This window comes from Sphaerodactylus townsendi, linkage group LG07, assembly GCF_021028975.2.
Source record: "Sphaerodactylus townsendi isolate TG3544 linkage group LG07, MPM_Stown_v2.3, whole genome shotgun sequence".
Classification (NCBI taxonomy): domain Eukaryota; kingdom Metazoa; phylum Chordata; class Lepidosauria; order Squamata; family Sphaerodactylidae; genus Sphaerodactylus; species Sphaerodactylus townsendi.
In genome coordinates, this window is record NC_059431.1 from 69,632,944 (window position 1) to 69,658,428 (window position 25,485).

At 38.7% G+C, this 25,485-nt stretch overlaps 1 protein-coding gene across 2 annotated transcripts in view; it reads left to right on the plus strand.

Moving 5' to 3' along the window:
* The window catches only part of TUT7 (terminal uridylyl transferase 7), a 48,888-nt gene that overhangs the window by 20,762 nt on the left and 2,641 nt on the right, over positions 1-25,485 (plus strand). For both annotated transcript variants that reach the window (XM_048504580.1, XM_048504579.1), the window contains exons 11-28: positions 25-159; positions 2,315-2,495; positions 4,383-5,467; positions 6,745-6,895; positions 7,771-7,857; positions 8,305-8,405; positions 9,170-9,227; positions 10,984-11,087; positions 11,651-11,740; positions 11,822-11,935; positions 12,033-12,110; positions 13,589-13,766; positions 14,689-14,736; positions 14,823-14,914; positions 15,472-15,587; positions 17,460-17,785; positions 20,447-20,520; positions 21,585-21,645. In XM_048504580.1, coding sequence (XP_048360537.1) covers positions 25-159; positions 2,315-2,495; positions 4,383-5,467; positions 6,745-6,895; positions 7,771-7,857; positions 8,305-8,405; positions 9,170-9,227; positions 10,984-11,087; positions 11,651-11,740; positions 11,822-11,935; positions 12,033-12,110; positions 13,589-13,766; positions 14,689-14,736; positions 14,823-14,914; positions 15,472-15,587; positions 17,460-17,785; positions 20,447-20,520; positions 21,585-21,645 — 3,079 coding nt within the window. The remainder of the gene's footprint in view (positions 1-24; positions 160-2,314; positions 2,496-4,382; positions 5,468-6,744; positions 6,896-7,770; positions 7,858-8,304; positions 8,406-9,169; positions 9,228-10,983; positions 11,088-11,650; positions 11,741-11,821; positions 11,936-12,032; positions 12,111-13,588; positions 13,767-14,688; positions 14,737-14,822; positions 14,915-15,471; positions 15,588-17,459; positions 17,786-20,446; positions 20,521-21,584; positions 21,646-25,485) is intronic.

The following is a 25,485-nucleotide window of genomic DNA, read 5'->3' on the forward strand; positions in this document are numbered from 1 at the left end:
TATTTTCTGTATTCCTGATGTCAGATTGGAGGATTTTCATTAAACAAATTAGTGAACTTTAATCTAAAGGAAGTTGAAAATGACACTGTGATGTGGGAGTGCAATCCTTCTGTTGATGAACTTGATTCTTCAAAGGAATCTTCTCCCAAGAATGGCAAGGTATGTTAACGTATTTTTATGGAGGATAAAATTAAGTTTAAGAATAAATCTTAGAACATTTGTTCTTTGCTAGGTTTTTGATGCAGTTAGTTGTAATTAGTTGCAATTTTCAGCTTATATACTTCAAAGTAAGCATGGAGCAATTACATCATCCAACTCTATGTTTCTATGGTAGCATCATGAAAATATTTGAGGTTAGACTATTCACACTGACTTCAACAGTTCTTAATAGCTGCTGCAATATAAAATCAGTTCTTTGGACCTGCCATAGAATTGGGAAACTGAAGAATTAAGCAATGATATCATCCACCTCCTAGCAACAGAGAATAAATTATTGTGCTTAGTGGTGCTCTCCAGCTGAGGGTCAGGTAGTATAGTTTAGTCATTATTAAAGAAAACTTTTCTGTTCCTAATTTAAATCGGAATGTCTTTGCAATCTGGTTGCTGCTGGCATGGTGGGGAACTCTCAGTGACTTGGGTGGGACATATCACTTTCCCATATTATTTTCTCTTTCTCATCTTCTGGCACCCCCATGTCATCTCATCTTTCCCTGCCTCATTCTCTTCATCTCAGCAATTCAACAACCTGTCTTTTATCTGCCTGAAATTTTCAGCTATGTTTATTATTTGTTTATTTCATTTATACCCTGCCTTTCTCCACAAAGCAGCTTACATCATTCTCCTATCTTGCTTACACCATTCTGCTGTCTTGCTTTTTATTCTCACAATAACACTGTGAGGTACATCAGGCTGCAGGTATGTGACTGGTCCAAAATCACCCATTGAACTTCCACAGCAAGATGAGGATTGGAACCTGGGTCTCTCAGACTGTACTGTGAAGTCTTAAGTGCTGCAGCACACTAACTTTCATAGGGAACAGTAGCAAGCAACCAGGCTTAGTTGAGTCATGCAAGTTGGTTGGTACAAGGTCACTCAGAAGTTGCTTCCAGACCTGGTGTTGCCAGTCTTTAGGGATATCCTAGAAATCTCCCAGAATTACCACTGAATTTGAGATGACCTCCTGAAGCAAATGGCTGCTGCTTTGGAGGAAGGACTCTACGACTGGAATGCTGAGGTTGCCTAGGAGCTGCCACCAAAGCAATCCATTGCTTAAAGCTATAAGCTCTCCTTCTGTCATTTTGAAGTTTTTTCAATCTCCCAATGTATTTTTCTGGCAATCTGGGCCTTTTTTCAGGTTTGCAGAAAAATGTCTGGCTTTTTGGCAGCTTTAGTCACCAGTGACTTGGCAGTACAGGGAGAGGGGGAGGGAGAGATAATCTTGTTTACTACATAACTAAAATGTATGAATATATTTGTGATAGAAATTGTAGCCAATATTGCAATATTTGAAATAGCTGTATTCTTTTTTAATATTAGTATAGTGACAAAATCCCCTGTTCCTGTCAGTAACAAAGCACTCTGAGTTTGATCAGTGCACTCACACCACTTTAAAAAGCAATGTAGAGCTTTACTGAGAAATTTAGAAAGGCGGTTAAAACAAAATTACAGTTTGGCAATAATAGGTACACAGAAAAGAACAAAGCTAACTCTGCATGCCCATTGAAGTCCTACACAACATTTTTGGTCTTGTACAAAGCATAAGCAAAGTTCTTTCTGGCAGCAACTTCGGGGGTGGGGGAGCAGAAAAGGAATGCCTATCAGTGCCATGATGACTCTTTAGGGAAAACGCTGACCATAGTCTGGTGACCCCTTTCAACCAATCATGGGACTGCCCAGACTCAACCATCCAGACTTGGAGCAAGCTGCCCCCTCTCAACTGAAATGAGTAGTTCACCCCTCCCAACTAGAAGCTTCTTCAGCTGTACCAAATATGCTTAATTAGAATGGGCGTGGGAAAGTGTCCTTGAGAAATAAGCAGTTACCAAGCAACACTCTGCACCTGGCCAAACTTAGAGATAATTGAACCCAGAAGATTTTTCTTGAAGTTAAGTACAAAATTTCTTATATTAATTCCATATTACAGAACAAAATAATTCCATATGTTAATATTGGGTGAAACAGGATTATTCATGTTCTCTTTTCCATTTTTTTCCCCTGCTAGAAACTGTTATCACTGTGTTCTTCTGTTCTGAAACATTTGATAATATATGAATGTGTACTTGGCTTAAAGAATAATTCAGTCTTTAATTGGCAGGTTCCTTTAGTATTTGATTCTGACCATCAGTGTTCAGTCCCAGTTGGACAGCTCTGGGTTGAACTGCTACGTTTCTACGCCCTGGAGTTCAATTTGGCAGAATTGGTCATCAGTATACGCCTCAAAGAAAAAGTCTCTCGTGAATCCAAGGACTGGCCTAAAAAACGGATTGCTGTGGAAGGTATCTGGAATTAGTTTACCTGCATGGAGGGGGAAGCATATTGAATAATGGAGAACTGATAGCTTTTGTAAAGACTGCATATTCAACAGTCAGAAGCATCTCACCCCTCCCCAAGTTTGCTCACAGATGGTCTCACATGTACTCAAAAACTAGGGCTCTATATTGAACATGACAGAAACAGAGTTCTGTCCTTTTGCATCTTAATCCTTGTGCAGCAGAAGCATCATTGTACACTTATTTCTGACCCTAATCCTCCCTTCGCCCCAAAGTTGGTTTGTGCAGAAGGACAAAAAGCAGATGCTGTGGGAGTGGTGTGATTACGAGCCTTTTGCTTTCCTGAGATACTATAAGCAAGTAGTATCAGTCTCATCTTTGGCATCCCCTCAAATGGGCAACATCATCTTTGGGTTAACTGTAGTGAAGGAAATTCAAACTTATTTTTCTTGAGTACTATGAACACTGAAATCCTGATGTAAGGAAGGTGCTCACAAAACAGCTGCTGGATTTAGGCAGTCATACATTGGTCCTGGTAAACCATTTGTTTGTACCTGGCTCCATATGCATCTGGTTACTTTCTTTGTGCATTCCCTTTCCATAAGAAATAATTTAATCAGTTGTAGTACCAACCCACAGAAGTTGGTCAGGAAATTCTCCCAGCAAAACATTTTTGGTAAATGTTTCTGATTGTATCACAGTGATTCCAACTATATATTACAGCATCTGTTAATAAATCACTGGGACTTGTGATCAGATCTCATGCATTCCAACTGGAGAACCAGTGAAGAGCTAGATCACAAACAATGAGTGAAGCCTTGCAAATGTTTGAGAACTAGTAAAAAAAGGAAACATTTGTTCTGTGCTGCAATTCTAATATTCCTTGTTCCATATAGCTCATTCTTCAATGTAACTATTTACTTGGACAGGCTTATTCAGATAGCCTTTGTGGTCTGATGGATGAATGGTATACCTGAGAGATCTGGGTTTAAGCATGTGCTCACCCATTGGTTTATTAAGGGTCTCTAGGCAAGTCACTTCCTGAAATGCAGTTTGGTGTTTATGAAATGATACTTAGGACCAAGCTAGGCATTCATTACATGCAGATGTTCATAACAGCATAACAGCCTTTTGTAAAGTGAAAAATCTCCTTAAGGAGCAGCTGAGACCAAGATTGAGGATATTTATACCATTTTTGACATTTCCCTTCCTGTGGATAACATCCTCTCCCACTCAGTCTCCAAGTCTTTTTTCAACCCCCTGGGTGGAATTCTCCACCATCTCCTTTATCCTGGTTACCACTCTGGATAACTTTTTAAGTTTCAGAATGGTTTCAGTCTAGTTTGGACCCATATCCCATTATTTTGTGTGTGTTCACCTCTGGTATACCTTACCATTTTTCCCAACTGGGACCCAGAGCAATTTATAACATTCCCTTCTCTTCCATCTTATCCTTACACCCAACCCTTTTATAAGAAGATTTAAGCTGAGTGCATATGACTAGCTCAAAGTCACCCTGCAGGTTTCCATGGCGGAGTGAAGATCTGAAACTGGATCTCCCAGCTTCTAGTCCCTCAAACCACTACACCTTTCTATTTTTTTTCCTTTTTATTCTGCCTTTACTCTGGCAAGCTTGCATGGAGCATATAACAGAGCAATTTCAGCTTTGATACTCTTTGCAATTCCCTGTTGAGGAAGTTTGGGATAACCATGCTTATATTTTGCTAGGTAAGACATATTTCCTCATCTTGATTTCTACTAAATGTGATTTGTATGGATCCTCTACTGTTCTTATATTCATCTGATTTTGTATTTAGTGTTGATTTAATCATGTTTTTATACACAAATATACACTTTTTTAAAAAAAAAGCACTTTGTTTTTATTTCTGGCAGATCCTTACTCTGTGAAGAGGAATGTGGCAAGGACCCTTAACAGTCAACTAGTATATGAGTATATCCTTCACTGCTTACGGGCAACTTACAAATATTTTGCTTTGCCCCACAAGCAGAGTACAGAAAACCGTGAAAAGGACGCTCCTGAATCCTCCATAGTGCAAGGGCTTGAAAAGGATTCCTTGAAACATGGCGTATTTGGTATGCAAGATGCTGATACTGAAGCAGGGAAAGTGGTCATGAGCAGTTGTGCAGCTATTATCAAGGAAAGTTCACGTGCTCCTGGGGATCTTTCTCAGGCATTTGGTACCGAAAGCCTTGTAGAAAAGCAGTTGGCAGGTGACATAGAACATTTCGGAGTTTCCCAAGGAGACTCAGATTGCATAATCGAAGAATTTATTTCTGGTGACAATGAGGAATTTAAACCAAACTGTGAAGACACTGAAAGCGGAAATGAAGAGGAAGAGGAGGAAGGGAACCAACCTGCTAGACAGTGGCAGACACATTTGGGCATTAACCAGGGTTTGGATGAAGATAGTGAAAGTGGAGATCTTGCAGTTCTGACCAGTGAGCATGATATTGAAACGGATAGCATTTCTGATGTAGAAAATTTTCAGAACACTCTGGTTGCTGTTGATGAATTTAATTTAGAATGTAGTGGGATGCTTCTTGAAAAAGCTGACATGGATGAAGGAAGTTCTGAAGGAACTGATGACCTAGAAGATTCTCTGATCAAATTGGAACCACTAACTCAGGAATTAAGATATGAAATGGATAACTCAGAGGAAGAACAGGTCGTAAATCAGGAGCAACATGGCAATATTACTAATACTGAGGATGAGCTGGACAACATTTACACTGGATCTTGTGATGAAGAAGTTCTTTCTGAAGAGGAAGAACTGTTCATATCTGTTAAATATAAAGACACCGAGCCCAGAAAGAATATGGATGAGCTTCCAAAGGTATCTTTAGTCACAGAAGATGTTGAGAAAGAAGAGTCTTATAATTGCAGCTTACCTACAGACCAGCATAGTGCATCAGAATTCTTCTATGAATTCAATAAAGCTGCTTTCACAAAAGGCAAGGTAATAACATCTAAGTGTTAAAATATTGTGTTTTAAAATTCCTGCATGATAATTGTTAAAAAAAAGTATTTCATTTGAGTTGCATGCAATTTCATGACAGTAATGTTTGTTTCAGAATGATGAATGTGGAATACATGTGATCTAAACCTGTTTTTCCCCCATAGCTCTTTTTAGCTGAACCTTTCTCCCATTCACAACTTTTGTCTGTAACCAGATTAACTAGTTTGAATTCTACTCATGACAAAATCTAGTATTCCTTCACTAGACTGAGAGAGGATATAGTGGACTTCGTATTAAATACCTTAGATGTGAGATGAAATATGAAGTTATACTAAAGTGGAAGTTTGTATTCAGAATTATGCTGACCTCCTGAGTCTCTCTACCTTGATGAGTAGTAATGTTACTTTTGTATTGCATAAGCCAACAACAGCCAACTGGAGTGCTAAATCTGGCCTCTATTTTAATCAGTCTAGTAACAAAATTTATTAACCTTCTACAATAAGCTTTGGGATTCATCAAACCTATGTGTTATATCTGCATGGTATTTCTCAAATGTGTCCCCATGGATGGATCTCCAAATCCACAATTTTCACTAAGCAGGCGATTCTGCAAATCTGAGGGAACCCCTATTGTTGCTGAAAAAAATTGGAGAAAAAAATGCTGTGTTTAAATTCCCCCAAAATAAAATACCAAGGGGGGGGGGGTAGGTGAGGAGAACAGCAAAGGTGATAGGTGGGTGGAATGCCAATGGTGGGGTTAAATGAGTGGAGCAGCAAAGGTGGAGTAGATTGATGGAGAAAAGGTGGGGGCAAAAGAGATGGTGGTTGAAAGATAAGAGGGATGGGAGAAAGGGGAAATAGGGAGTGACTCAAAAGGGAGAGGTAAATTGATGGGCAAAAGATATGTAGGTTAATTGACATATAAGAGGAAGAGGAGAAAGGAGGATTATTGTTAGAGAAGGGAAGAGAGAAGGAAGCAAAGGTGAGGGATGCACCTTTTTAGTTTTCTACTTGTTCATTATAACTCCTGATTACCTTTAGGGGAGTCAGATGGTTCTGGAGTTATCAAGGAATTGAAAGAGTAATATGCTTTCCCCTCCACCTGCCCATTCAAAAATTGACCTTTTTCTGTTGCAGACAAATTCACTTTCTGCCCCCACTACCCATATAACCTGTGGCTGGCTGCTGGCTTTCTCCTCCCATAGCAGCTGATGGAACTAGAAAGCGTAAAGAAATTCAGAGAAATATTTAATTGTGTCCTGCTTTCTATTCATACAGACTCCTACAGTTGTATGCAGCTTATGCAAGCGAGAGGGTCATTTAAAGAGGGACTGTCCAGAAGACTTCAAAAAAATTGAACTAGATCCTTTGCCACCATTAACATCCAAATTTTCTGCTATTTTAGATCAAGTGTGTATCCAGTGCTACAGTAAGTTGGCAGACATTTTTTTTTCAAGTTTCTGGAAGATTTTAAGTATATGGAGAAGTTACAAGTATTCAGGAACGTTTCCTACTCACAGGCTCCACTTCCTCTGCAGCCAGTTTCCCTAACCAGAGTTTCAGATGTGTGTTTGCAGAGGAACAAGAAAACACTAGACAGGGGTATCAACTGGGGAAGCAATGGACATGGAAAGGGCTAAATATCCTTTCCCTGTGCTATTTGGTAGTCTGCCCTGAACATCTTGAATTATTCAAGTGAATGAAATTACACTTATTAATAAACTTTAAAGAGATCCACCAGACCACGGCCACACAGCCCGGAAAGCCCTCCAGAACCAGTTTAAAGAGATCATTTTGTTTCTTCGTGCTTGCTTACTGTAAAAAAGAGAAACAGGCAGAGAGAATCTTCCCCACCACCAAATCTTAGGCTTATAAAATCATACTAATTCTACTGCTTTAGGTTGTTGTCCATTAAATGACAAATGTTATATTTGTTCTGTTGTGCTTATCCAGAAGTTTTCTAGAGCTCTCAAAACTGTTGGACAACTAAGTGGTAAAATTCAGTGGACATTTCCAGTGGTGGAAGAGGGGGCGATTTTCACTGATATCCCTTGCCAGACTCATTCTCCTCTCATGCCTTTTCTGAAGCAGGATTTGGGGGAGGGGGGTTTGAGATTGCAGGGCAAGGGCAGAAGTCCCACTGCACAAACAGAAATCCTGTCTGTCAGAGGAGGTTTGCATCAGATTCAATCCAAGGTGTTGTTCAATACCATCCTAAACATTTTGGAAGAAATGTCTGTTTTATAGTTTTTTCAATTACTGTAATTATCTCGTTTCTAAACTGATTTACTGTCTTTTCAACAGAGGATTTTGCTCCAAATATAATAGAAGATCAGGCACGTGAACATATAAGACAAAATCTTGAAAGTTTCATTCAACAAGAATTTCCAGGTATCTCTGGTCTCTTTTTTTTTACACCAAGTTTTAACTTTATTGTCAGTCAGCAGGATCCAAAATTTTCCTTCATCAGGGAAGAAGAATGTGTCTGTAATATCCCATGTAAATTTTCCATGTAAGATATAGCCCCATCCACATCATCCCATACTGTCCCCAATTGCCTCCCAGGCTTCAAAAGCACTTGGTGCAGAACAGCTGCAAAAAGAAGTATGGAAAATCTGTTTGGAAAGCACAGCTCTTTGGATCCAACTCACATGTTTAAAATGATGTCTTTAACACTTGATATAAAAACTACGGAATGTGCAACATAGCAGAAAAAAAATAAGTGCATTGTATTTATTAACCATTCCTTTCTTACAAAGCAGCTTGTTCATACTTTCTAGTGACCTGATTATAGTGAATGCTACAACAAATGCTGAAAATTGTGCTTGTTCCTTACAGGCACCAAATTAAGTTTATTTGGGTCTTCAAAAAATGGATTTGGCTTCAAGCAAAGTGATCTTGATATCTGTATGACCATTGATGGTCTCGAGAGTGCGGAGGTAAATCTTGGCAACTAGATAAATGCAAGTGTAGGCAATTTGATGTGAATAAAGTTTACTATTCAAGAAAGTGCACATTAATCAACTTGCATTATCAAAGCTAATTAAAAATTTCATTTGATTTGGTGTCTTTCATCTTTCTGTTTCCTGTACTGTTACTGTTCCACATGCACAAAACAGATGTTATCTGGGGGTTGCATTGAAGGAGAAAAACTCAGGATAAAGGTGTATGATAGCTTCCTTTGAAGATGGGAGGATACATTTTTGTTATTAAAAATCAGTCTTGCTCTAGTAATGGTTTCTTGGAGCCTGACGATTTTTCATTACTTAAGCACCTTTCCCACTGCTGGGAGTAGGAGTAGGGATGGGAGTAGGTTTGGGATGGGGTGTAATGTAAACAATGTGTTTATTTCTACCTCCTTAGTCTAATAGGTAACTGGCACTCTAAAAGTAACCTTTCTTCATTTGATTTGAGTATCCAGACAAACAATTTATCAGGGCTTTGAGATATGTAGCACAGATTATTCTGAAATGAAAGCAGTAAATTAAAAAACACCCGAATACTATGGTGTATGGCATATTTCAGTGGTATTGGAACCTTAGTGCACAATAAACTTATAGGTTGATTAGTTATACAATGAAATTGATCACTGAGTCTTTCCACTAGTAATAACTGGATGTGATAATTTGGAAAAAGGTTCTTTTTTCTTTCATCAGGGTAGCCATTCTTATTGTACCAGTGTTGTTGTTTTTTTCTGTTACAGGGACTTAATTGTATAAGAATTATTGAAGAACTTGCAAGAGTACTCAAAAAACATTCAGGTAACTTTGAATGAAATACCTCTTTTTTAACTGTACAGGAACCTATATTATAGTAGGTGGTTGCAAAACTAATAAGCAGATATAATTTAGATTAAATACCATATATTGTAAACATCAAAACCTGATTTGACTCAGGAATTAAAAGTTCCAGCAGACCTTATAAATGGTTTGTGAATTGACGCATCAGAGGTGCTTTATCTAAGAGCCACTAATAAAGCCAATTTAGTCCTTTTAAGTTGCTTGTATTAATTTCTATTAGTTCATATTTTAGTATAGCCTTAAAGATAGTATTTTGCTTATGATTTTAATTGGGGCTTGCCAGTTTCCATGATTTGGTATACAGGTCTTTTGCAGAATTATTAACCACAGTTTTAAGGAGGGGAAATCACATTTCTTATCCTTCTGAAAAGTGTCGTGATATACATATGGTTGTTTTTCCAAAGAGCTCCAGTGTCCAGAATGAGGCTTCTTGTGCCTTTTTGCTTATGGTACATTACTTGTACCTCTGCTTTCGGTCTTGTTCCATAACCTTAATGCCTGTGTGCCTGTGTCTCCTGCTGTCTTGTTGGTTGTTACCAGCGCACCTTCCAAAAAAACCTTAATTTTCGAAACTGATTAAAACAATGAAAATTTTGTTTTCTTCCATACAGATTTTTTTGTTTGTTTTAATGCAAAATAACATAATGACCTGGTTTGTTTTGTAAATTTTCTGATGTGTACTCTGAAGTGCAAAGTTGGCTTCCTACAGGAAGAAAAAGAAGTTATAAATAAATGAGTTTATTTCAGTAGTAAAACATTGTTGTATTTAGCTTTAAAACATTCTTTTCCAAGCAGTCAGTAGTGGAGTAAGTGTTCATATAATGTTCATATAGCTTCATTAAAATAATTTTTGTGGACATCTAATGAGTGAGGGAGTTATAAAATTGGATGAGCTGGAAGAGCAATACCAAATTTGTTTACTTAAAATATTTATATACTTGCCTTTTTCCCAGGAATCCAAGGACATACATTGAGTAGTCAAAATGCAAAAGCCATACAAACAATTTAATACAACTAATATGAAAAACAACACATCACAGGAAGGGTGGGCTAGGAATAAATAAAGATAAATAAATAAAAACAACTTATTCCCTCTTTGTCCAGGCTGAAACCAAATATAGTTTGACAACTATAGCTTTCCCCAAAGATTAAATATGCTTGGAATGCTTTATATTGATTCTATCTGGGTTATTTTAAAAATGTTACTTTCAACTTCATCACAGTTAATAGAAAGATGTGATTGTTGTGTTTTAAATTGCTGATGCACTTAAACACTGATTATCAAGGACAGCCCTTTCCATACTGACTTATTTGCTGTGAAACCCCTGTTCGTTATTGAAAATTTGGGATATGTCTTAAGTCAAACTAGACCTGTAGAACTCCAGTATACTATATATGAATTGGGAGTGTGCTCTAAAATGCACCCAATATTCTCCTATGGCTATGAATTGTAGGAAAAAGCATCTTTCAGGAAAGTACATCCACTTTCTCATTGGGAAATGTCTGATTAGGCTTCTGGGGGGTCCAATGTTTCTCTGGAACACAGTTTGAAAACCACTGCACCAAAGCAAAATCTACTGAATTTTGTGGCAAGTAAATGTGCATAAACTTGCAACATAAACCTAGTTGAATACATACCAGTATTGGTTTGAAATTGTTGTCTACTTTGCCTTTGAACGAAATGGATAAAAAATCAGGGTCCTTGTACTTTCCTTAGGTCTAAGAAATATCTTGCCCATAACAACTGCTAAAGTGCCAATTGTCAAGTTTTTCCATGTTCGAAGTGGTCTTGAAGTAGACATCAGCTTGTATAATACATTGGTAAGAATATTGTTCTAACTGCTTATCTTTCCAGCTAGTTATTGTGGGTGTTTTTATAAGCAAGAATATGCAACTGATTTATTTTTTAACCCCAAAACTTCCAAATTACATTTGAGTCCTTCCTGTGATCATGATGACAAAATAAAGACCAGGAAGCATCAAGTGTATAGCTGATCAGTTGAGTTTGGGAAGGAAAAGGCATAATGATTGGCACTGAACTGTAGACATTATAAAACTTTTAAAAAGTTTTTCTGAGGATCCATGCCATTATGAGAATATTTCTTTGAAATTGTGTGTGGTGGCATCCTGCTGTTCTCAAATTAGTTATTGTATTTATTGATAAGATTATCAGGATCAAAAAAATAAAAGGTCTGTGTGTATGCACACTTGGGTGTCTGTGTATATACACATCTCTACTGCATACTTGTTACTCAGAATTTCATGTCATCTGAAACATGCCGAACTGCTTTAGGTAAAATTCTCTTGAAGAGTTTTCCAAGCCAGAGTCTTGTAGAGAGAAAATCTTTGGCTTTGTTCACATTTAACATATTTATATTTTATAGGCCCTGCATAACACAAGACTCTTATCCTCCTATGCAGCTATTGATCCCAGAGTAAAATATCTCTGTTACACAATGAAAGTCTTTACAAAGGTAAGCAGTCTTTCAGACACTGAAAGAAAACATCATGTCACTCAAATTTATTCCCTGCAACTAATTTTTTCTCTTCTTCAGATGTGTGACATTGGTGATGCATCTCGGGGCAGCCTGTCCTCCTATGCGTATACTCTTATGGTGCTTTATTTCCTTCAGCAAAGGAAACCACCTGTCATTCCTGTTCTTCAAGAGGTACAGTACATGTTTATTTTTGGCACACTTGCACAGTCACAAAACAATTCAGAAACAGCACATCTTACATTTGATGGTCTAATACATCTGTTCCTAGATTTATGAAGAGCAAAAGAAGCCTGAGATTTTAGTTGATGGCTGGAATGTCTATTTCTTTGACAGAATAGATGAACTGGTGAGTTCCTTTTCAGATTAACCAATTGCATATGTAACTTTAAAATTTACCCTTCTCAAATGTACTGCCACGTTACCTAATGGTTATATTTACACTTTAAACCACATCTAGTAATAATTCTTTTCCTTTTTTGAGTTGCTCATTTGTCATGATACTCTGATAAGCCCAGTTACAATGAAAATTTTAAACGACGTAAAACATTAGGTCTATATCAGATAAATCAACTGATTGATAGAAGCAGAAATTTCTTAAATGGAAGGTAAGGGTCTGAGGATTCAGGTTCTATGCCAAGAATTTTATACATAAAGTGCAACTGAAAGCATTCTTTGTAGACTAAGTCTGTGCTTTGCTATAAATAAGTGGTTTACATGTATGCAAGAGTGGGTGGAGTTCAAATTTCACTTTTTTTTGTTTTTAATAAACACGCTGAGGCCCACTCGTGCACTTCTTCTACAGCCTCCCTTTTCACACATGAGTGTGAAAATCTGATGCACATGGTTAAGGTGATACGCTGTGAATCCCATGTAGTGTTGTTAATCCGATCAAAAAAATGCTGGTGACTTTGTTGGGTAAAAATGCAGAGAACTCCCTACTAGTAACCCTTCCCTTAGGCAAACGTACATAGATAGTATTTTCACCCTTACTTGCACGCTGTCAGCATTGTACCCTGCAGAGACTGCTTTCTTTATTGCTTGCTACCACAAGGCACTGGATAGTTGGTGTTCAATCACATGTTTACTTTGGAGGGAGAGCAATAACAAAGAGATCTGCAAAAGTAATTTCCTTTTGGCTCCATCCTGCTCAATCTGACTCTCATCATCAGTTCTTCTGCTGGAGGTGTCAGAAGATCACAGTGAGTAGGTGAAAGTACTTACTGGTCTCCTTCCTTGACTGCCACAGCAGGGGGTGGCTGGAGCTGGATTGAACATGGCTGGATTCAGGGGGAGGTCTCCCTAGAATCCTGCTGGGAAATGGGTGAATGCTCTAGATGCTAAAAAAAGGCTTCCAGTCAGCACTGTCCCTCTTTCTTGGGGGCTGCTCATTTCAAACTAAAAGATCTGCAAAAAACTTCACCTTGTTAGATCTAGTCAGGGCACGTATGTACTTTTGCAAGCTTGCACACAAAAACACAGCATTAACTCTCTCAAGGAAGGAGATTACTTGTACCTCCTCCATCTCTGTGTTCCTTAGACATACAAGGTGGTAACACCTGAAGAGCACAGAGGCCATAGTATGAGTTTTTCATTCGGATGTAGCATTCTACTGGAAATTTGCCAGCAGTCAACTGATAACCTATAATCAGTATTCTGTCCTTCTCTAGTATACATCCTTAGGGCACAGCATAGATGTCTTAGTGAAACAGAGCACTGGTTTTGAATGTGTAGAATTATACAGTTATTTGATACGTCATTGTAAATTATCGTTCTGAAGCACTGAACATCGAAGCCAAATATTTAGTATGTGGGTTTCATTTCCAGCCAGCGTTTTGGCCGGACTTTGGTAAAAATAATGAATCCATTGGAGAGTTATGGCTGGGACTTTTACGCTTTTATACTGAAGAATTTGATTTTAAAGAGCACGTTATCTGCATCAGGAGACAAAATTTGCTTACAACATTCAAGAAACAGTGGACTTCAAAATACATTGTTATTGAAGGTATGGGAGATTTTCTTTCATTTATGAGAATTTTATGCATGTTAGTATATTTTCATGCTACAAAGGCCAAATTTCATAAACTATAAAGCTTACCTCTTGAGTGTCATTTATCTTAAAGAACTTCTTTATCTCTTGTTTCTTATTTGCCTTCCCCCGTTTGCGTAGCAGTCTGATCATAGCAAATTATTGTTACAAGTAGAGCATAATAGCTGCTATATCACCTGTTTTTGAACAATTACTGCAAGCAAGTTTTCCATTAAATACACAGGGTTAACCATGGGGAAAAGTGAACAGGAAGAGATAGATAGTTAAATTGTTATAAAGTTCACAAATTCAGATATTTTGCAGTTTTTTGAATCCTAAACCTGCTTTAACACCATCTCCCATGCTATGTTCTATAGGAGCTATCCAGAATTTCTTATACAGTCAGAAGGAAGCCCGTATGGTTTTGACTTCTCGTGTATTTTGCTGACCTAATTCATAATGCCTCAAGCTATCCCTTGCACAGTCATAACTGTTAAGTTCTGCATATCAGGTGACTAGGGGCTCTAATAACCTCCAGTGGCGTTTACCATTTGGCCCTGCAGCTGGATCTGCATAGCCTCTGACCTTCCATCCCTCTAGTCAGTGCAGGGCAGCTTTTCCTGTTAGTCCTTTCTCCCTCATATTTGAGGTTGCTGTATTTTAATTCTCTTTCCCCCTTATTCTGAATCGTAGAACTTATAGATCTGAACCCTTTCTTCATGAAAAGCTTTTCATTTTCAAAAGTTAAGTTTTGTCTGTGTGCATATTAAAAAAACACAATGCAAAGAAATCTTATTGATTCTGTGTAGTGCATTCCCTCATTTTCAGGTCACCAATCTCTATTTGTTCATAAGATTTTATATGGACTTTGCTAACGTATGCAACACTCTTCTTTCAGATCCTTTTGATTTGAATCATAACCTTGGAGCTGGATTGTCAAGAAAAAGTAAGACTCCTTGGTTTAAGTATACTGTACAACTACATCTATTTTTGCCATTTATACAATGAATTGTTTTTCTTTGATTATTCTAGTGACAAACTTTATAATGAAGGCTTTTATAAATGGCAGGCGTTTATTTGGTATCCCAGTAAGAGGATTTCCTAAAGAATACCCTTCCAAAATGGTAAGTATTGGGAAAATGATTGTATGAATATGTACAATTTATTTTTATTAAACAGCACATTCCACCATTAGAACACAAACATTTGCATAGTCTGAAGGGCTCACTGAAGGACAATTGTAAATAATAAGTGTCTGCCTTGAGGCATTATTGTATATTGTCAAAGAATTTTGATTATGCAGAGAGTTCACTGAAGCTTTGTGGCACAGTTCCTGCACTAAGGTTTTTGCAGTCTGTTGTGTTTTTGAGTAATGCAACAGTACTGAAAACTTACCCACAATCAAATTATGCTTCTGATTTATATTTGCATGACTGGAAATTAGGGTTATTCATAAACCACACTCCTAGGTAGTGCATTCCACTATCTAACAGCCCTTGTCCACACTTGTAATTTTAAAGGTCTCTGGTGATTTTCCAGATCCCTCACAGGAATTCAGTGAAATTCTAGGAAAGCCGTGGTCTTTTAAGATGGCATGTATGGTCTTTATTGAGTAGAACTCATTGCTGTTTTCAGAGAGTTAAATGGTAATCATCTTTTTATTTTATTTTATTTTGGTTAGGAATATTTTTTTGACCCAGAAGTCCTGACAGAAGGAGAACTGGCTCCAAATGATAGATGTTGCCGAATTTGTGGTAAAATAGGACATTTTATGAAAGACTGTCCTATGCGGAGGAAGTGAGTACTTTTTCCTCTTGTCTCAAAGCAGGCTTTTTCTGGTAGTCTAAACTACTTTAGTTGTAGTGTAGTGTAGATGCTGTGTTCCCAGTCTGCTATTATTAGGGAATTGGGGACATTACATGTGCACTATGTGGGTGTGTGCGTGCGTATGTCATTGTTTAGTAACTCTAATATAATAGCACTCTTCAACTTTTTTGAAGGTTTTTTTAAGCAAGGCTTTGTTACCTTTGCTTGTATGTATTAAAAGGGAAAATTAATAAGTTGATTTTGTAAGAGTTGTTAAGTCTTGAAAGAGTTCTGAAACTCCCAGTAGAAAACTCTTGGTGATTTTTTCATAGAAACATTTGGATTAAAAATCTTTTAGTAATAAAATTCAGGAGCTTCCAGCAAAATATTCCTTTTTTGTGTTGCCAAATTGTGCTCCTACAAATACTGCATTTTGACTCTGTTATTCATTTTCAAGATGAATGTCCAGTTATATAAAATTGAATAGGTTTGTGTATTTATTTGTAGATACTTAATGTATACTAATAATGATCCTGTGATAGGATAGTGATATGAAAATGCCCCAAAATAGCAAAAAGTTGTTCTCCCCTGAACAGGAGGACATCTCCTAAGTATGGGTGTTTCCCACCAGCTTGCTGGAGAGGCAAAAAATTGAAGATCAGCTTCCTGCTTCACTTGGAAGACTCCTCCTCCTTCTTGGTTTGGATCCTCCAAAGAGTAGTGTAGCAGAAAAGGAAATTATCCACCATCGCTTGCCCCAAAAGAGGTAGAAGACAAAACTAAGGAAAACGGGAGGATTCCCTCATCAGCCAATGGGCCAATTGAACTAAGAAACAAACAGGAAACTGGCCATAACAGTAACAACAATATTAATAAAACAACAGCTGTCCTGAACTCCGAACTTCTCCCTAGTGTAGTATAGACTTTGCTGCCTTTAATAATCTGGGTGGGCAAGATGTCCTCTTTGGTTCAGAGAAGAATGATCCTTCATGGTAAGTGACCAATGGTCATTCTCCCCTGAATAGGAGGACATCTCCTAAGTATGGGACTTTCCAAAGCAGTGTCCCTATACGGGTGGGTTAGATGTTTGTACAAGGGCATGCTCCAGAACCGTGAGGCCAAAAGCCACATCGGCCACACTGTATCTGTCTACCTTGTAGTGTCTGGTAAATGTGGAGACAGAGGACCAGGAGACCACCCTGCATATCTCTGCCACCGAGGCCTCCCCTGTGAAAGTGGCACTTGTCGCCATGGCCCACACTGAGTGTGCTGTGATTCCTTCAGGTGGAGTTAACCCAGAAACCCTGTAAGCCTCCACTATGCAATCCCGAATACACCTCCAATGGGCCGGCTAGATAACACTTTCCCTTTGTTTGGGGGGGGGGAGAGATATGAACATGGTATCAGTGCTTCTGATAGGTTCTGTGTGCACAGTGTAAGCCTTAAGGGCCCTTCTGACATATAGCGTATGCCACACCTTTTCTTTAGGGTGTCTGGGATTGGGAAAAAGGGTGGGAAGGTAGATTTCCTCCCGCCTATGAAAGGAGTGAGAAACATCCATACTTAGGAGATGTCCTCCTTGGTTCAGAGGAGAATGACCCTTCAATGTAAGTGACCAATGGTCATTTTGAGGGGGGTTTAGCAAATGAAATTTTTGCAAATGAAAGGTAGGTTGGCTGCAAATTACAAAATGAGAACGTGAGAGGACCCAGTGGATGCAGTAAATTAAAGCTGAAAAGGTTGTATATCCAACTGCAAAAGGATTATGACTGCCAGTTTTTTCCAGACATCCAAGATAAAAGTGTGTGGCATATGAGGCATTTTTCTCACTTTAAGATTATAATTCATACTGGATTTTCTTAGACAGAGAAGAAGGCTTGACAGCGATGATCCCAAAAACCAAAGGTATACAGAAAACAAAGAAAAAAGAAGTAAAGAGGACAAAGATACCCCAATTAAAACTACAGAACGAGATGTTTTGTTGAAGGATGGGAAATTGCAGATATGTACTTCTCATAAAAACAAATTGGGCAAGGGAACAATGGAAATAGGAAAAGAGAAGACTACTAAGCAGCCAGTAGAGAAATGGAAGCGACAAGAAGACAGGGATTTAAGAGAGAAGCGCTGTTTTATTTGTGGAAGGGAAGGCCACATTAAAAAAGAGTGCCTACAGCACAAAGCAGCTACAGGTATGAAATCTATGTGCAGTCTAATGCTAATATTTTACATGTTTCTAAATTGCAAGTTTGAGATGAACTGGAAGATATTCCAGGGGTCAGAGGTAATTAGTGTGCTGTATATACAGTGTTTAAGGTCTGGGGCTTAACTGTAGGATCCCTCCCATGCTGCTAAGCTTGACTTAGTCATTTTCAGGTTTTTAGCAAACTAGCTTGCCTTGCCATCTGAAATGGAATCCCGATTTCAGGGCTACCATAACTTTAACCATATAGCACTGAACCTTAATGTTCTCTCTCTTTTTGATATTTTAAATGGTTTTAGAAGTGACCCTCCCGGTAGCTAAGAATTATATATTTTTTCTTTAGACTCTGATAACAAGATTGTTGAATGTCTGTATAACTCAGTGAATGTGTTATGTAATAATGATCACATTTAACTATCATAATAGTTTATATTACTAGATTGTGTTTGAACATAGTAATATTAGAGCATCTAGCTTGCTGGGGGGTAAGGTGTAGACGACTGGGGAAGGCACTGGCAAACCACCTTGTAAATGTAATCTGCCTAGTAAATGTCATGATGTTATGTCACCCCATGGTCAGTAATAATGCAGTGCTTGCACAGAGGACTACCTAGTGTAGTGATTAAGAGTAGTGAAATTGGATCTAGAGAGTCAGGTTTGAGTCTCCTCCACATGAGTGGCAAACTCTTATCTGGTGAACTGGATTTGTTTCCACACTCGTACACATGAAGCCTGCTGGGTGACCTTGGGCCAGTCATGGTTCTTTTGGAAAAAGGGAAAGAGTTGTTGTGAGACTCCTTCCATGAGAGAAAGGCAGGATATAAATCCAATTAGAAGAATTTATACCCAGAGTTCAGTCCATTTCTTCTTTCGTTTTATTTACAATAATTAAATTTATTTTGCATATTATCTTGCCTATAATCACTTCCTATGTAGTATCTATACTTGGGAAGGATAAAATTGTGCTTCCGATTATTAATACACATACACACCAATAGCTACAGTTATCTGTGAAGTCGAAATATGGGAACCTGAGGTAACTACAGTCTGATTCTTTTTCACAAAAATAACCAGGATTAAGTCACTGTTCATAATCCATTTTGAGGAAGACACAAACTCCAGTTTGCCCTCATACTTGCAATAAGATATTATGTCAAATTAGAATGTGATGTAAGGCCTCCAAAACCAGAAAAGTTTGTTTTGTTTTATATACTCACTGACCGGGCAAGGAGCACAGCAGCATTACAACAAGCAAGAGCCCGCCTGCCACAAGTAAAAATGGCTTGTGCTGGCTGGATGCATCCAACAGGTGGTCGTATCTATAGAGGAAGTCATTCCAGATAACTTTGGAAAACATATTCTTAACCCTAAAGCAAAATTGCATTATATCAGTCACATGATATTTCACACTGGAATGTGACTCAACATTTTATGCTGATCTATTGTATATGCATGTTAAAAAGGGGCTACAAGCAATTGTCATTGATATGACAATCATTAAGTGATTAATGATTAAATATATTTAATGATATGACAATATCATATATTAATGATATGACAATCATTAAGTGCTGTACCTTATGATTCTTGACAAATGTATTTTTCTTTTATGTACACTGAGAGCATATGCACCGGAGACAAATTCCTTGTGTGTCCAATCACACTTGGCCAATAAAGATTCTATTCTATTCTATTCTATTCATGATAAACCACTCTTTATAAATCTTGGTTTATTAAACTCTGGCTTAACATTCTTGTTCAAATGCCAGCTGCCTAAGAAACTTCATTTATTGGTGGTATATAGGTAGGATTTTAGCAGTGCATGCCTAAATAGAGCTATACCTTCCAAGCCAGTAGTGGCGAACCTATGGCATGCCAGATGTTCATGGACTACAATTCCCATCAGCCCCTGCCAGCGTGGCCAATTGACCATGCGGGCAGGGGCTGATGGGAATTGCAGTCCTTGGACATCTGGAGTGCCATAGGTTTGCCACCGCAGTTCTAAGCCCAATGAGTTTTAAAAATATATAGGGTATAATGCTGTTTAGCATTGTGCGGTAAACCAGTTTTTGCTCAGCTGTGGGTTCTTATACCTTAACTCAAAAAATGCAGTTGTTCAGTAGCACAATCTAGCTGCATAGTTATCTACACAGATAAGACAAATAAGATACAGGGTGGTGGTGCACAAAATGATAATTACCAACTCACTACCACAATAATATCTATAGTAAATCTTATTATGCATAAAGAATAATAATTATTTTCTTAATGTTAACCTAATGGTAACTGATCACCATTGGATTTGATAAGGTAATCAGTTGTAGATTACACAATATTCAGTCTGTCCGTGTAAACAAATTGCTGCCACTAATAATTATTACAAAATTTATTAAGCCCGTCAAAATAAAGTCCATTTTATACAGTTAACAGCTCAATCTGAACCAATGCTCATTCTTTCATGTTTCTGTAGTTCCTCAAATATAATCTTCGCATTACATGTAATATAAAATATTTTAAAACCTCCCAAGGGTTAATTTCTACTAAACTGTTTCTTGGCTTTAGGTGATATATTTTTTCGTGCACATGAATAGATTTCTTTTGAAAAGGACGTTTTTCCAATTTAAAAATCCTTTTATTTTTACTTTTTTAGGTCTTCTGAAGTCAGAAGTCTCATATACGTCCTATGTATCCAGTGGTATTAAACACTCTGGTAGATTAAATCAGGTAAACAATATGTCATATATGGGGTTCTTTAAAATATTTCTTTTCTAGGAGTTATAATTCATGTCACATTTTAAGTTACAATAATTAAGTATGAAATCAGTGTCTCAACGGAACAGCAGGTATATGGTGAAATGGAAGGATATACGGACAAGTGATACTAATATTTACACCACAGTGACTGCACTTCATCTTGTATTGGATGTCTAAGACTTACCTGTAAGAAAAATAGGAAAGCATTGACAATATGGACAATTATGCTAATTTCCTTGAAGATTAGAGAATTGATTTTATTGTAATATATTGTTACTTACAAGTATAAGAATATCAGTGTATATACACCTTGGTTGATGGGTATATTGTATTGTGATATATGTACTATCGATGTTAGGATCAGATTAAAATATATTTATTCCGATTTTGCACCTTTAGTGTGCAACATATTTCCTTTCATTTCGCCACATGCCTACGTTTTCAGTTACATCAGGGGTCCCCAGTGTGGTACCGATTGGCACCGTGGTACCTGCCCAGCGCTTGCCTACCAAGCATTTTTACAGAGTGGACATGTCCAGGGGAAGCTTTTGCCCACCAAGGCTTCTGGCTAGCCACATGAAGTTGTGCACATTTTTAGGGGAAAAAAACATTGCTTTGGCTTCACTGCCACCACAATGTAAGGATCTTCACAATGTGAATGAAGGTAAAACTGTAGCAACCATTTTGTGCTGCACTCACCATGCCAGAATTCCATGCCAGAAGTTGACAGCCCCTAAGCTAGATGTTTCAAGTATTACACTGTTTCTTCATTTAGTGGTTAAAATTATCAGGCTAGTTACTGGGAGACCCAAGTTCAAATGCCCACTCTGCTCTGGAAGCTGGCAGAATGACTTTTGACCAGTCACATACTCTCAGCTTAACTTATCCCATACGGTTATTGTGAGGGTAAAGTAGAGGAAGAAGAGAACAATGTAATCTGCTTTGGGACCCCACTAGGACCCAAATAAGTCGTAACTTTTTTAAAAAATAAAATGATATCATGCAGTAACTAATACAATTTTAACTGTTTTAAGGGACTTCTGCAGGAAGAAAAAAAGAAGCAGCAAGGGAAGATACTCCTGAGTCCCCAGACAGGTATGTAATTTGTATGTTTTCTGACAGCACCCATTATTTAAATGTAAAAGCATGTGTGCACGAGGATTTATAACCTCCAGGTGTTCGCTAGAGATCTCCCACTATTACAACTGATCTCCAGGTGACAGATCAGTTCTCTGGGAGAAAATGGCCTCTTTGGAAGATGGAACCTACTGCATTACTCTTAATTGAAATCCCTTCCTCAAATCCTACCTCCTCAGGCTCCACCCCCAAAATCTCCAGATATTTCCCAACCCAGAGCTGGCAACCCTAGCACACACAGTCAAACCATTGTTCATTGTTGTGTCTTCAGTGTAGTCCTGCATGGAACTGCACAGGTGCAGGTTGGCTGCAGAGATGTAACCAGGAAGGTTTCCAGAGCTTTCAAGCGCTAAGAGTGTTTCCCCTGCCTCAAAGCAAGGAGCTGGTTTCCTATGCAAATGATCATGTGACAGGAAGCAGTGAAAGTGCTCCTCCCTCAGCTCTTTCTTCACTGCTGTGGAAAGTGGTCTTGCTGCACTGAGAACTTCAACTTACCTCACAATTTCTTTTCTCTTGGACAATGGCTTGATTTAAAAAGTGGGTGGAGTACAGTACTAAATGGCCCAATATGATCAATGCTGTGACTATCTCTTCAGTCTGGGTGAGACTTGCATTCCCGAAACTTGTACGTCTTGTCGTCTGTTTACCCCCAACGCTAGGCACAAATGGGCTTTCGGGTGGAAGGCTGCTTTTGGGGAGAAGTCCCTTACTCCCTTGACTAAGTTGTTGAAGAGGACCCATACTCTGTTGACTTTGTTAGTTCCTACAATGTCGTCATGAACTCTTTCTGATGCAACTTCACTAAATTCTTGGGCTGCTTTGAAACTCCCTGTAAAGAAGTCTTAACAAGCAGGTCAACAATACCTCTCAGGCCAGGCTGCTTCCACCTTGACCTCTGGGCATGTCTCCAGCCCATCCACAGTCAACTTTCTTTGTTCGCCTGCTGGAGGGTGTTCCTCAGTGTGTATCACCACTCTCTTCTTGACATTGAGACTCATGGTACATCAGTCAGATTCTTAATATAGATCCCTGTCATTCTCTCAGCACTGAGACACCCTGGTTCCTTGTCATCCATCCCCTCAACGGTGAGAGTCCAAGTCACCTCCCCATCAGAGTTCACATAAGAACATAAGAACAAGCCAGCTGGATCAGACCAGAGTCCATCTAGTCCATCTCTCTGCTACTCGCAGTGGCCCACCAGGTGCCTTTGGGAGCTCACCTGCAGGATGTGAAAGCAATATCCTTTTGTGGCTGTTGCTCCCGAGCACCTGGACTGTTAAGGCATTTGCAATCTCAGATCAAAGAGGATCAAATTGGTAGCCATAAATCGACTTCACCTCCATAAATCTGTCCAAGCCCCTTTTAAAGTTATCCAAGTTAGTGGCCATCACCACCTCCTGTGGCAGCATATTCCAAACACCAATCACACGTTGCGTGAAGAAGGGTTTCCTTTTATTAGTCCTAATTCTTCCCCCCCGCATTTTCAATGGATGCCCCCTGGTTCTAGTATTGTGAGAAAGAGAGAAAAAATTCTCCCTGTCAACATTTTCTACCCCATGCATAATTTTATAGACTTCAATCATATCCCCCCTCAGACGTCTCCTCTCCAAACTAAAGAGTCCCAAACGCTGCAGCCTCTCCTCATAAGGAAGGTGCTCTAGTCCCTCAATCATCCTCATTGCCCTTCTCTGCACTTTTTCTATCTCTTTGATATCCTTTTTGAGATGTGGCGACCAGAACTGAACACAGTACTCCAAGTGCGGTCGCACCACGGTTTTATATAAGGGCATGACAATCTTAATCATGATTGTAGTCGGAGAGTTTCATGTCAAGGTTTCCATTCTCCATGTGGTCCATCATCATCTCCTGTGGTCCGTCATCATCTCCAGTCATGGGCTCCATAATCCCTGTCAGTCTTCAATTCCATCGCCGGAGAACACCCTCTCTTATGTTTAGCTGGCAGTCCTCTCCTTTCTCGAGATATGACGTTTTAAAATCCCTCTACTGCCTGCAAGCCAAGGCAAGAATTCTAAGTCAAGGCTACATCTGCCTACTCAGACACATGGCTTCCATCACCTTTCACAGTGGTCTTGTTCCTGTCCATATTCTATGCCCCTGCATGCACCTATTGGGACATGGTGCCTTCGTGTCATATGACTTTCTGTCTTCTGAGATCTTTTCTTCATCAGCTATCATTGATACGTGCTCTTTCTGTCCCATTCCCATATCCCTGTCAGGATTCTGTTGACAGCCATGCCTTCAAATCTGGTATTGAGTCTGTACATTGGACATCCACCTTTGGTTTCTCCAAAGTAGAGGACCTGAAATTGTACTCTGAGCAGCTTGTTTGAATGACTTAGACATTACATGTGTTCAGTCAGATCCGAGGTCTTACTGTGCTGGATGGTACTGACACATGGCTGGTGGTGTTCCCTTAAATTAAGGACATTTGTGAAATTGTCAGCAGTGTCTGTGTTAAGCCTGTGTAAAGTCAAGCCTCTACAAAGAAAGTGGAGAGTTTGTACAAAATTGTTTCTGTTTTAGCACACAATACTTAATTATTTTGTTCCAGATGTCCTCCCTTCCCTTTATACATGGAGTTATCATTCCTCACCCATAAATAAAGGAGATGAGCAGACATTTTGGGTCACAAGGTGTGTTTGCCAGGTGCATTAGGCCTTAAGATCTCAACTTTGCTATAGTCATGGGCTGCTACCAAATGATCTGCATTTGAGAATGCATATTGCAATTCATTGATTCCTTACTAGAGGAAAAGAAAACTCTGAGCAAGCTTTTATTTGCTGACGGTTCCAGATTGGGCAAACAACAGCTAAAATCTGCACGACATGTCAGTTGGCAGGTTACAGCTTCTGCATTTGTACTAAGGAGACACACTTGGCTATCTGTCTCTTCTATAACCCCTGATTTTAGAGCTAGAGTAAAAGACTTTCCCCTTGAAGGCAAGACACTTTTTGGCGAGCTGATATCATCCTCAATAGGATCAGGAAAAATCATCACAATGCCAAGTTGTTGGGTATTGCTTCCCAGACCACATCAACCTTTAAAGTATTTTCCATATCATTATGGTCAGTCTTCATATGGGAAACCATAGCAGTGCCAGTCTTCCCATTATAGATCACCATTCATTCATAGACAACAGGGGAAATGTTCCTGCCAGAAACAAAAGTCAAAACATGGTGTTGATTCCCTTAGTGACCCCCTATCTAAGGGGAAACAATCAGGCGACCCTTAGTTCACAGTTCTTAATCTTGAGGATGACTATTTTCATTTAGCCATCCATGAGTCCTGCCGACAGTTTTTGAGATTTAAATTCAATGGTTCTGTCTATCAATTCAATATATTGTCTTTCGATTTAGCTATGGCTCCTCACACTTTCACAATGTGCATGTCCTCTATGGTTGTGTATTTTACTTCCAAGAGTTACGCTGTGAACCCATACCTGGATGACTGGTTGTTTGTAGCTCCTCCCTGTCATACCTTGGAGTGTGATTTAGGTCTAGCCACCCAAATGTTTGTCAATTAATAATGAAAAGTTCTGCCTACAGTCCATACAAAAAATTGAATTCATTGGGTTGGACTCTGTTTTCCGCAAGGCATATCTCTCACAGCCACATTTTAAGGCCATTCAGTTCCTAGTTACCATTTTTGTCAGAAACGTTTCAAGGGACTAGTCAAGTCCAGAAGCTTCTAGACTACATGGCCTCTACAACTTTTGTCATTCAACATTAAATGTGAAATGTTTACAGAATTGCTTTCTAAGATCACTTAGACTTAATA